The sequence below is a fragment of the Alexandromys fortis genome, unplaced genomic scaffold (genome assembly GCF_014885135.2).
Source record: "Alexandromys fortis isolate MF-2015 unplaced genomic scaffold, M_Fortis_MF-2015_v1.1 scaffold_32, whole genome shotgun sequence".
NCBI classification, from domain to species: Eukaryota; Metazoa; Chordata; class Mammalia; order Rodentia; family Cricetidae; genus Alexandromys; species Alexandromys fortis.
The window spans coordinates 11,968,354-11,980,854 of record NW_026067938.1 but is presented as its reverse complement, the minus strand read 5'-3'; the positions used below and the strand labels follow the sequence as shown (position 1 = coordinate 11,980,854).

At 34.7% G+C, this 12,501-nt stretch overlaps 1 protein-coding gene across 2 annotated transcripts in view; it reads left to right on the top strand.

Annotated features, from left to right (window-relative positions):
• Nucleotides 1–12,501, top strand: part of Micu3 (mitochondrial calcium uptake family member 3) — a 69,505-nt gene that overhangs the window by 50,680 nt on the left and 6,324 nt on the right. The window contains exons 8-11 of one of the 2 annotated variants that reach the window (XM_050147281.1): nucleotides 2,409–2,447; nucleotides 6,653–6,748; nucleotides 9,634–9,734; nucleotides 10,226–10,397. In XM_050147281.1, coding sequence (XP_050003238.1) covers nucleotides 2,409–2,447; nucleotides 6,653–6,748; nucleotides 9,634–9,734; nucleotides 10,226–10,397 — 408 coding nt within the window. The remainder of the gene's footprint in view (nucleotides 1–2,408; nucleotides 2,448–6,652; nucleotides 6,749–9,633; nucleotides 9,735–10,225; nucleotides 10,398–12,501) is intronic. The other variant, XM_050147282.1, reaches the window with a different exon arrangement.

Here is a 12,501-nt window from a genome sequence, read left to right as displayed (position 1 = left end):
TAAGACATACTTTATGGTAGTTTCAGGTGGCTTTTTCCAGGTGAGAATTATGTTTTACATGTTGAAACAGTGTAACATTTAGAATTTGGATCTTTTCCTTTATTGAAAAGTTTCCTGAGGTTTAATTTAGTAAAATTACTTCAGTATCTTATACATCAATATCAATATTTGTGTTAAATATTGATATCAAATATCTGTACCCACAGTCATACTCATTAAATCATTCCATCCATACTGTTGTTATCTGTGAGATTTGAAGGGTATATATCATATAATAGATTAATAAGATCATTATGCATGTAAAAGTTTAAAGGTGAATATGCAAAGGTTTAATTATGTGAATGGATTAATGATAATGTTACATAATAGTGGTAAATATAAGGAAATAAGGTAGACTTTCTGCATCTCTAAGAAGTAGTATAAATTCTCTTTCTGGGTTACATACTAGTGCTTTGTTCTAAAGTTAGAACTGACAGTATTTTATCCTCTCAGTCTTCATTTGTCCCCAATATTTCAGTCTTGATAATAGGCCAGTTTACATAATAAAAACTGGCCCTAAGTCCTTACTGTCAAATGCAAGGCTAGCTGCTTTCCATGGATTTTGTCAATCTGTTCAACAATCTTCCTGTTGTACATAATTAAGGATGAGGAAGCTGATCATTATAAAGTTTAAATATCTTATCTACAGCTATAATACTGTTCAATAAGAAGTCACAATTTGAGCCTGTGGTGGCCAGCTCTGAATTCTGTACTTTTATCCATCTTCAGTTACCCATTTGCTACTTAAAAATATCAGAAATTGTTTTGTTGACGTATAATAGGAATCTAACTAGAAGTATCTATTCTAGTTATTAGCAAGTTTTTCAGATATGTACACCAGATAACAAAGGAAAAGAAGAACAGGAAAATACAACACACAACACATGGGAGAAAGCTACAGTGTCAACACAAAAGCCAGGATGAAGGGCTCTGGGACACAATTAAGGCGAGCATTTTATAATAGTGATCACATTAGCTTGGATTAATTAGGTGAAGTCTGGGTAGATTATGAAATCTGTAGATGACCTGTCTTGTATCCACACGTTAGTGATGCATTCCCTAGCAAATATTGGGGAAGAAATGTAGTTTTAAAGAGCAAGAAAAAAATAACAAATAAGTTGTATATAATTTTATATTATGTACATAAAGGATTTCATTACAGTATCTGATCTCAAAGGCACCTCAGAGGTTGATATTACTCTACATAGCGCTGTTAAGAGCTCATTACTTAATTTAGTTAGGAGATGTACCTTTCAGTGTTTCTGAAGTAGTGTTTAGTTTGCCTCTCACTGACAGCAAATCCTCTTTCTTGTATTTGAAAGGAACAGCCCTTGGTTTCACTGTGTTAGTAATATTTTCAATAATGAAATCTAAATAGACTTTATACTGTCTTATCTATACAGATCAAGTAAAATGCAAATGCTTTTGTCAAGCTGATATAAACAATAATAAACATGTATTCTAAATAGTGAGCTTGAAGCAACTAAAATTTATCTTATAATAAAAATAAGTAAAGGCCTCAAAAGAAGATAAACCATGCTCTTGAGCTAATTTGAAGGATTTTACTATTACCTGTATGGTGCTTTTACCTGTTGAATCTTCAGCAAGATTCTTAACCTCCCTGTCTCACGATTTTTAGTTTTACAATTAAATGATAAAACAGTATTGTCAACATCTGTAATTTTATAAGGATTAAATGAGCTAAAATGCTTACTTACCAGTAGAAAATATAATTATAAAAATAAAATAAACATTAAAAATATTAGCTAGTACACTTAATAACATCATAGTTTCTTTAGCCAAAAAATTAGTGTATCAAAATCAAAATACTTCCATATCAATAAGACTCTGAAATGAACAGTGTGTTTAGGTCTGTGCTAAGATCGTACAAAATGGTACTCTCATGTAGTCCTCCTCTCATTTCCGCCAGGTAAGTATTAATAGTGCTCCACAGGTGAGCAGAATCTATCATCAGAGCAGCGGTAGTAGCAGATAGGGCAGGCCTCTCATACCATTGTCACCACCATGCTGCCGAGTCTAGCATTGCCATCTTATGTAAGGTCCTGGACCTCTCACAGACGACATGCTTCAGAGGAGCATGTTCATTCACAGCTGTAGTCATCTCACGTACAATAAAAGTGGTTGAAATGAGCACAGAATAATTTAATGGTTAATTATATTAGATATTAAAAACTTTGCTACTCATCTTTAACATTTATCTCACTTGTGTGTGTGCTTTATAGAGAATGTAGCATAATGATTTGCCCTTCCTAATTGATTATTTTGTCGTCTTTTTCTTTTTTCTTTCGCTGTACTTGGGTTCATTCTGAAATGTGACACTTCATTTGGCCCTTTGTGCTCTATGTCAGCGTCTTCAACTTTATGGATACCATTCTCCTACTAATAGTGTATGTACAACCCTTTAAATGTTTCTTATGTATATAGCCCTCACCTGTTATATTAGATAATGTTATATCTATATCTAAAACTATATGTGCTATTTAAAATGTTTTGGAATTTATTGAATACAGTAAGATGCAATCAAGCCAAAGGTTCTTTTGAGACTAAAATATAGAAAGTAATCATGTATCTTTATTAGCTGTATATCTGTAAATTAGCATAAATGTGAGTGAACAGGTACCACCAGAAATTCTGGTAGAATAATTGAAATTTTATATTTTTCAGCAATGTATGAAGCATTATACAAAAATAATAGAGCAGATAGGCTCTCTTCCTGAAGAACACAGGTATTTTAAGAACTAAATCTAGATTGGTCAATGCCAGTAAAAGCATGTTAATGAGTAGATTTTTTAATTTTTAGTTTTCATCTTTTTCTGAAACTCTGTTGCCTGCCAACTTGCTGTAGTCTTTTAAAAAGATGTATAAGATGCTGCGTGTTATATTACTATACAGAGACAATTATGAGTTTCATTCTTTCATTGTGAAAATTTCTATAAATGTTCTCCTTAATTCTGACTTTTCCGTTCTCTTGAAAACAAACTTATTGGTTAGTCTAGCACATAAGAACCTGCTCAGAATAGACCTGACCCTTTCCTATAAACATGTGCAGTTCATTTAATTTCCCCAGGTATCCTTCAAGCTTGGGAAGTCCTTGAATTCAGGGGCACGTGTCTAAGGTATCACGTGCAGTTTTAAGGCGGGCACTCACCTTCCGTAGTGTCCAATTAGAGTAACTGGAAGTTTCTCTCACCTGCCAGCTCCCGAATAACCACTCTGAGTCTCAATATTAATTATAAACTTGTTGGCCTTTTAGCTCAGGCTTATTGTTAACTAGTTCTTACAACTTAAATTAACCCATTTCTATTACTTTATATTTTACCATGAAGCTTGTTACCTCACATCTTGCTTCCACGCTGCGGCTTCTCCCAGACTCTGCCTTCCTCCTCCCTGGCTTTTGCTTGGATTTCCTGCCTGACTCTATTCTGCCTAGCTATTGCCCAATCAGCTTCTTTATTAACCAGTGGTAATAAGACATATTCACAGCATACAGAAGGGTTTTCCCATATCAAATTAGCTACTCTAAACTGTAAAACTCTTACTTTAAACTTAAACACACACTGGAAGCAGTTTCAGCATCAAGTAAGCACAGGTATCCTGCCTACTCACAAGGAACAGCAAGGAATAATTGGAAAGCAAGCCAAGTCTATGGGAATCACATACCCAAGTGTTTAAATTTGTCTAAGGAATAGGAACCATTTTCTATAAAATATACTACTGCTTCCCAAAAAAGAACAATTTTTAGTTGATTTTAAAAGTATTTCTCTGTTAATCCTTTAAAATTTTGTAAAAACTTATAAAATGAAAATCTCACATTAGAAATCATGTGTACTTTTAAACATATGGTTAATAATATTTATGACTTTAGTACTCCATAACTTTGTATGAGCCACATTTTAACTGCAGCAGTTTGAATAGTTTGTTTAATTTCATGAGTAGTTACCATACAGTTTAAACTGTGTGTCCTTTACAGTCTCAGGTGCTAAGAGATTAGCCAGATATAAACAGTCTATGTCTTGTTTATATTATCCTTGATCAGGACAACTTTTATTTTTATGTAAGAGACATGTGAATGTGATCTAACTTTATGTTTTTCTAATCTACACTCTCAAGTGGATTACATAATTTAACTCTCTTAAGATTTTGATTGACGTTTTGAACTTTTTCATATAACGGAAAATTTCTTGTCAGTTAGTAATGATTTTCCTAAAGTACCTTCAGGAAGGAAGTGGGGTCTGGACATGAAGACAGACACTCTCTGACTCCTCAAGTAGGCTGTTCCAAGATTATTTCTTCCTGCAGTAGGTTCTGCCTGTTGTCATTTTCCTACTGCAGTGAAAGATTGAGGCTGTTCCCTGTGTCTATGAATAAAGCAGTTCCCTTCAGTAGATCTTCTACTCTAAGTACCCCAGATTCATTTTAGGTTTCTCCCGTAGGAAGAGAAAATTCAAAAGATTAAGTAATTCAAATATCTCAAAGGTTAGAAATCTTTTACTTCAGCATCCTTTATTACTGTTTTAGAATATTTTTCTTAACTACCTTAATTATATTACTAACAGAAAATGTGTTAATTTTTAATACAGTTTCTCTTGTATTTCATCATATGTTGAAATGTGATTTATGGGCTAAATGTTGATATTCATAAATAATCTTTATTTAAAAAAAATGTGTCTTCTCTGGTTTATGATGCAGAGTTGTAATACATATGTGTAAATATATTTACACATATATATTACCATGCATGTTAATTGTATGTTTTCTTCCTTTTCTGTCATTACTAGCAGTTTTGTCTGCTTAATCTGTCAATTGGTATATTAAACTAAATGTTACAATTATAGATTTTATTGTCTACTCAAAATGGTTTTCATTTTTATTTTATCTATTTTGATACATTATGTGTGTAAGAATATAGATAAATTATTATTAGCCAAATTTCCAGTAGGCACTATACTAGATTTCTGGGTATATTTTGCCATCTAGTTTAGTTACAAGTATAGATTACCTTTTTAATTAATCTTTTAGACTTTTTAATTATCGTTCCCTGTAATGATAATGAAGCTTTTTCTGATTTTAAAAGTGTATTTTAGCCGGGCGGTGGTGGCGCACGCCTTTAATCCCAGCACTCGGGAGACAGAGGCAGGCGGATCTCTGTGAGTTCGAGGCCAGCCTGGTCTACAAGAGCTAGTTCCAGGACAGGCTCCAAAGCTACAGAGAAACCCTGTCTCGAAAAACCAAAAAAAAAAAAAGTGTATTTTAGCTCAAACTTAATGCAAATAAAATGAATAATTATAAAATAATTCAAAAAATACAACAGAAAATAGGTCAATAAAATGAGCCCGTTGTTAATCTAGCATCTATAAGGAAAATGCACTGTGCTACTTTTGTATTTAGCCAGTTTTCCTGGCATAGTTTGTAACTGTTTGTTATCAACCAAGTTAGAAAAAGCAGTAATGACAGATCCTTGTCACATGGATTCTGGGGCCACGTGGACACACAGCATGTATGTCTGTTACCTGTTTCCAGCTAAACAATACTACATTATCAACAAATTATTAGCAGTGGACAGTGTTGTCTAGTTAATTATGAAGCTAGCTAAAATTAGAAAAATACCTTTGACTATTCCTAGTGCATGCTATAGTTTTAATATTACCTCCAGATTTCCTGTCTATTTGCCTGAGACAGAGTCTCACTATCCTGTCCAATCAGGTCTTGGACTTTTAAGATCTAACAGTCTCCTGTCCTGAACTCTAAAGTATCTGGGAATAACCACATGCACACACCTCACTGATACCTGCCTTTTGAAAAGTGAGACAGAAGAAAAGGAAAAAAGTTCTATCCTGCCATAGTAAATTTTCTTTTCTCTGTGACCAAAAGATCTGTAAGCCTGATAACTGCAGTATCCATTGAATATCCAGACAGAAGCTGATTTTAATTATTTTTGTTTAGAGTTTCAGGTTAGACTTGTAGTTTTTAACCTTAGAAATACCATCACGCCAGCCAATAGCGAGATGAACATGAGTGCCCTGCCCTAGTAAGCATTAATATACCTTCCCTTTCATAGTAGACACAGCTGTCAAGTCCTGGAACAGGTTTTCAACATGTGATGTATATATTTTTACAAGCTTTGTATTTAAGTCTGTATCTATAAGGTATGGATATGTTTATTTTGATTTTGTTAGTCTAATGAGATGAATGATAAAACAACTAATTTTTAAATTAGATAGGCATTTAATAGGTTACCACAAATTTACAAATATCTCCATTTACCACTTCACACAAAGTGTAAATAAAATCTTCATGTCATACTTTTGTAGAAGTTAATATATGTCTCAACAAAGAGACAGATGAGATTGAAGAATTTGATTCTTTTTGACATAGCCACATTGTGCTCAGAAACAGGTTCTATACCATTTCCTCCCTGACAGCACCATGGGTGTGCTAGCTGCGTAATCTAGTACTGTTGTGTGCAGCAGAACAACAGTGGAGGTAAGCTGATGGGCTCTCTTCTCTCGGTTAAAAGAGACGTACAGCAGGTAGGTTGCCATTCACTGTGACAATTCTTAGATTTATGATGTTGTTCTTAAAACTTCTACAGGTACTTAAAACAGATGCTGAGGAACTCGTCTCCAGGAGCTACTGGGATACCCTGAGACGTAACACAAGCCAAGCACTCTTTTCAGACCTCGCAGAGGTACAATGAAGCCTCCACGTGGTCCTTGCATGTGCCATTTTGTTAATCTAATCCACATTTGGTTTTAGACTCACAAAATGAAGCAAAAAAGTACCATTTTTTCTATTGCCTTTTTTTAGTAAATTGATAAGTACTATGTGCCATATATAATTACTGTATAGAAAGAGTATTTTAATATATTCATTATACTGACAAGAGATGCCTGTTATTACAATCTGGGTTAATTGACCTTTTTCATATATAGAGCATAACTTTCCAACTTAATTAAGGACTAGAAAGTTGAAATAGTAGCACAGATTTGTAAATTCACTGAAACTGTTTATCCTACAACATTACAGTGTTATAGGAAATACTAAAATGCTTCACTTATAAAAGATGGCTGGCTCTTATGTTAGTTTTAAACAATTAAACTTCTCCAACTAATAGTGAACAGTTTAACAAGGGCAGGGATACAAAGTGTCCAGTGGTGTGATAGAAACATTCAGTCAAGGAATGGAGAAATTGTTGACCATTGTATTACTTAAGATTGCCAGTCCATGTTTAAATAAGAATCAAGGCAGCTCAGATTCTGTTGTAGTATTGTTTGAACTTGATGTCTATGGACACTTTAGTGCTGCACTCAGGATGGACTGCCTCTCCTCTCCTATTCATGTAGTGCTTCCATCAATAGGCTTTAAGTCTGTAATATTAAACTTGACATCTAATTTCCTTTCTAACTGTATGATTCAGTGTTGGCGTGCTTGGCACGCAAGCATGAGGACCCAAGCTCAGCCATCGTACATCCATGGGAAGGGTGGTGGCACAGAGGCACATTCTCTATTCTTTAGTCAGCAGAGGAGGAGGAGATGAGGATAGTAGCTACTGCCTGCTGGCCAGGCAGTCTTGCTGCATTGACAAAGCCAGATTCACTGAAAGACCCTGCCTTAAAAACATTAGGTAGATAGTGTTAGAAAGACATCTAACACTGATTCCAATACATTTGTGACTTCTTTTGATTTTCTCTTTAAAGTTTGAAGTGGGGCCTAATTTGGAGATTATCTCTGTTGTTGCACCCCTACATTATAGAAAAGAAAGTTAACTATAAGTCACAACTTATTATAATTTCTCATGTTACTATTGATATTAATATGACAGAATTATTTCAAGATTCAAACTGAGTCAGAAGGAAAGCATAGAAATTTGCATATGTATTTCTTCATTACATATAATACACAGTTCTTAAGATATTTTAGGTAACTTCGATCTTAGCTTCTCATTTTATCATTTCACAACTACTTAAAACTATTGGTATTTTAAATTATAGAGAAACCATGTTTTTAAAATTACTGTGAAATTACATAAAGAAAATTTGCATATGTCACAGCTGGCACTAATTTCTGACCAAAATAATATGACAGGTATATTGTACAAGTACTGAAATCTGTTTGTCAGTACCGGTATTCTTAAAATTATTTTGATTTTTACAAATGAAATTTAATATTTTGTACTGTAAATTCTACTTACCCACTGGATTATTTAGAAACTTAATTCTATTATGTTTGACAATTTCCCTTTGCTGGAGATTAAGGTTATTTTCACATTGTAATCAATAGACTTTGTTAAAAGACTGTCTTAAAACTTTATTTTTTTATAGCTTTAATGAATTTGTATTTTATACAAATTTTGAAATTTAAAATAACTTTTTATGTGTTTAGAACTGGTGCTAGGACTGAGTCATGCTAACACACACTGCCACTGACCAGTACCTCACCACCTCTAAACTATGTCCCACTCCCTCTGAGCTACCTCCCAGCTAATACAACTTTTAGCCAAATGTACCCAGTGGATGATGAGTGACATGCAACCGCGAGACCCATCTTTTTAGAAAGCCACTCTGCTTCCTGACTTGTGATGAGCACAGCTGTTTAACAGTGGAGCTTTGTGATCATTTGAATTTATAAAGTAGAGAAGGAAGGGCAAGAAGAGGGAAAGGCTAGCGAAGCTCTGAAGTGGGAGCTGCGTAAAACAGTTCGGGTTTGTGAGGGCTGTAGTCAGACACAGTAGAATTTTGTTTGTGGAAATGTAGTTTATTAAGTTGAGTAAAGGGGAAATCCTGTGAAATTAACCTCTTGACCATTTAAAAAATTACATGATGGTTTTCTTTGAAAAAAGTATAGTGATAAATTTCTTCTCTAGTTCCTCTTTCTATATGTATTATGACATTTTAAAAAATCAGTTGTTATATAATAAACATGGCTAAAGGAAACTGTTTTATAAAAGTTTGGGTTCGTTCTCTGTCATCTCCATATAAGCAGAATTTTTGGAGAATATCCCTCTTTTGAATGAATTTTTCATGTTGTTTAGAAAATCCTAACTAATTAAATAAAAGCAGCATAATTGAATGATGTCTGAATAACTGAACTATTTTAGATAATATAAAGTCTAGGTATCCTGTGACCATACATAATAGCTTCAGATAGAATAATTTTAAAATAAAACTATGACTTTAATATTTTAGAGATAAAGGTCAATATTGCTCAAGTATCTGTTTTTAAAATTGGACCACTTTAGTTCTAGTTGCATTCATGACTGTATCCTTTGCTCTTCATTCTAATGTTTGGACCTTTACATTTTGGGGTTTTCCGATGTGTTTATGTTTATATAAATTGTCGGGCCTGCATGTATATATGTGCACCATGTCTGGACCTGTGCCTGTGCAGATGAGCTGCTGTGTGGGTGTTGGGACCCAAATCTGGGTCCTCTGGAAGAACAACAAGAGTTCTTGACCACTGAGCATCTCTGCTGCCCCTCTTGGTTTATAGTTTGATAACATACTTGGGAGATAGTGAATATCCTATTTTGCTTTGTTTTTCTTTTTACTGCTAACTTTAAATTATGTTTTTAAGCGTGCTGATGACATCACAAGCTTAGTAGCAGACACTACACTTCTGGTACACTTTTTTGGAAAGAAAGGAAAAGCTGAGCTCAACTTTGAAGATTTTTATAGGTGAGCTAAATTTCTGTTGAAAATTATTAGACTGCTAACGTCCGGGGATCCCGGGAGATCATCTGGTGCAGTGGTCTGAGCCACGCTGGTCTTCACAGAAGGTACTCCGTAGTACCCACTGCCACTGCTGTCACTGGTTATGTTTATGGCACAGTTACTGAAAAATAAAAAATAAATACATATAAATTATTATGTCTTGTGTTTTTAGAAGAAAATTGCTCATTAATACCTCAGCCTCAGTAAGCCGCAATAATAACGGCCAATACCCTTTCTACCCAATGAGGTGCTGTAGCCATTCTGTGGACAAGCAGGCTCCAGCCCGAAAGAGAAGCTGTGTGTTCAGGTTCAGCTCTGTGACCACAGCTCAGAGCAGTAATCCCTCTCCACCTCGGAAACTTTGAGCCGTCACATAATTAAATTATTTCCTATAATTAAATGTGCAGTAAACATTTGATCATTTACCTTGTTTATTTTTCATTATTTTACCACAGATTTATGGATAACCTACAAACAGAAGTTCTAGAAATAGAATTTCTTTCCTACTCTAATGGAATGAATACTATCAGTGAAGAAGATTTTGCCCATATTCTTCTACGGTATACAAATGTGGAAAATACATCAGTATTTTTGGAAAATGTGCGCTATAGTATACCTGAAGAAAAGGTATTTAACCTCTTATCTTCATTTTGTTACATCTATTATCTTGAAACACATTATCTAATAAATGGTATTTTGTATAGATTTATTAAATGATTTTATTAATCTAACTCCTCTGTGAATTAAAAACTGTTTTGGATATATATCATTCTTTCCTTCTGTATGCCAAGGCCTGTTAATTTTGAATTCAAGTAGAGATCATATTCTTAGAAATACTGAAAAATCTTTTAAGACTGATAGTTACTTTGTTTGTTTTTTTTCAAATTATGACTGTTATTATTTTCCAGAAGAATTCTGGTGACTTAGATATTTTGACTAGTTCCAAACCATGTAAGGCAGCTGATATTGACATTATTTCTGTCACCCTCTGTTTATTTGTGTAGCACCTCTAATAAAAGGTCATTAGAAAAGTGCCAGGGATGAGTGGGTGATCTTATCTGCATTTGAAATGAGGCTTTTCAACAAGTTTGGATGCCGTGAATAGTTAAGAACCCAGGGCAACTCCTTGTGTGTTTGCTTGGTGGCCAGTGTGGTGTCCGCCCTTTTGAGCAGTTGCATTGTCTAGTGGTATTTGAATGCTTCATTGCAACCCAATAGAAACTGCTGTAACAAGTCTCCCTTTAAGTCTGGGATGTTTGGGATCTATTGCCTTGCTTGTTTATGGAAGGATCAGGTTAAACTGTTCAAGAAAACTTGCAAATAGTTTGAGTTTGTTTAGAGTGGACACATTGTGACAGTTGTAACAATTCTCAGACTGACCTAAGGAATGAGAAGAAGAAAAAAAAGGACGATGCATTTGGCTTTTACTTTGCATTATCTTTTAATCAAAGGAGTTTTATCTGTTTTACCCACTAAATTGGATTTTCTTAACTAGTAGATAATTCTCTTGAAATAAAAATCGTAAATTGTGCTATTCAAGCTATGAAATACTTTATAGGGCTTTTAATCTGTGAAACTAACTTAGAAGGTCAAATTGCAGGATGACTTTATAGAAACGTTTTATAGTTTTTGTAAATTATATATCTAAAATTATTTCAGAATAAAAAATCTAAAGTTAAATTCAGCTTTTCTGCAAGCCCAGTTTGTAGAAGTATTTCTACAATTGTTATCACATGGTGATTGCTTGTTCTGGATTCTTGCATCATCTCTCAAAACAGCCTTGCAGGTGTTGGCAGATTTCTTTTAGAAAAGGAGAAGCTAAGGGCTTTGGACATTTATCCAAGACTCTCTAAGCAAGTGATTCTTCCACTGTACTTAAATCTTCCCCTCATCTCCCACTCATCCCTTTCTCCCTAATAACAGAAGAGAAAAAACCTGGTTATCTGAATGGCACTTCCTTTTCATCACAGATATTAAATATAAGGCCTTACTAAAGGCACAAAGGATTATATTTTACTAGAAAAACTAAGTAAACAAAGAGATCAGCTAAAGCTAAAGCTAAGTGCTGTGGAAAGGACCGAGAACGTGGAGACTGATGGGGAAGGCAGGCTGTTGGAGTTCCTCAGAAGTGCCTTTGAGCAGGGCCTATGGAGTGAGCTGTGCAAAAACTGGGTGAAGAGTATCTTAGACAGGAGGGACTGGGGACAGAACAGGCTTAGTTCATTTGAGAAAATGCTTCGGCAATTAATAAAAATAATAATCAAGAACAGAATAGTGATGAGAAGGGAAAGTTAGGTACGTGTCATGTCTGATAGAGCTCAGTAGACCAAAAGAAAAGGGGGCTTAGATGTAATTCTAATGATGAAACTCAGAGTGATTGAAAGTTGAGAGTCCGGAAAACTACCTTCCTCATTAGTTCCCTAGCCACCCAGCCCTTCCGTATCCATGTTTCTCTTCACTTCCCCTGCAGTCGAAGCCAGATATGGGAAGCTGGAACCATTGGCTCGCTGCTCTTTTTTCCCCTTGTACATTTTTCAGTTGTTTTAAATTTGGTTGATTACATCCAAACCTGAGATACGTTTTTATTTCAAATGCTGTTCCTATTTAACCGAAGTACCACCAGTGGTAGAACTGCGGCCTGTGAACACGGCATCCCAGAGCAGGTGGTCATGAGCACATTCCTTTATAGTCTTGTGCCTTCCTGGGTTGGGCCTCTCAGGACCATTTTCTG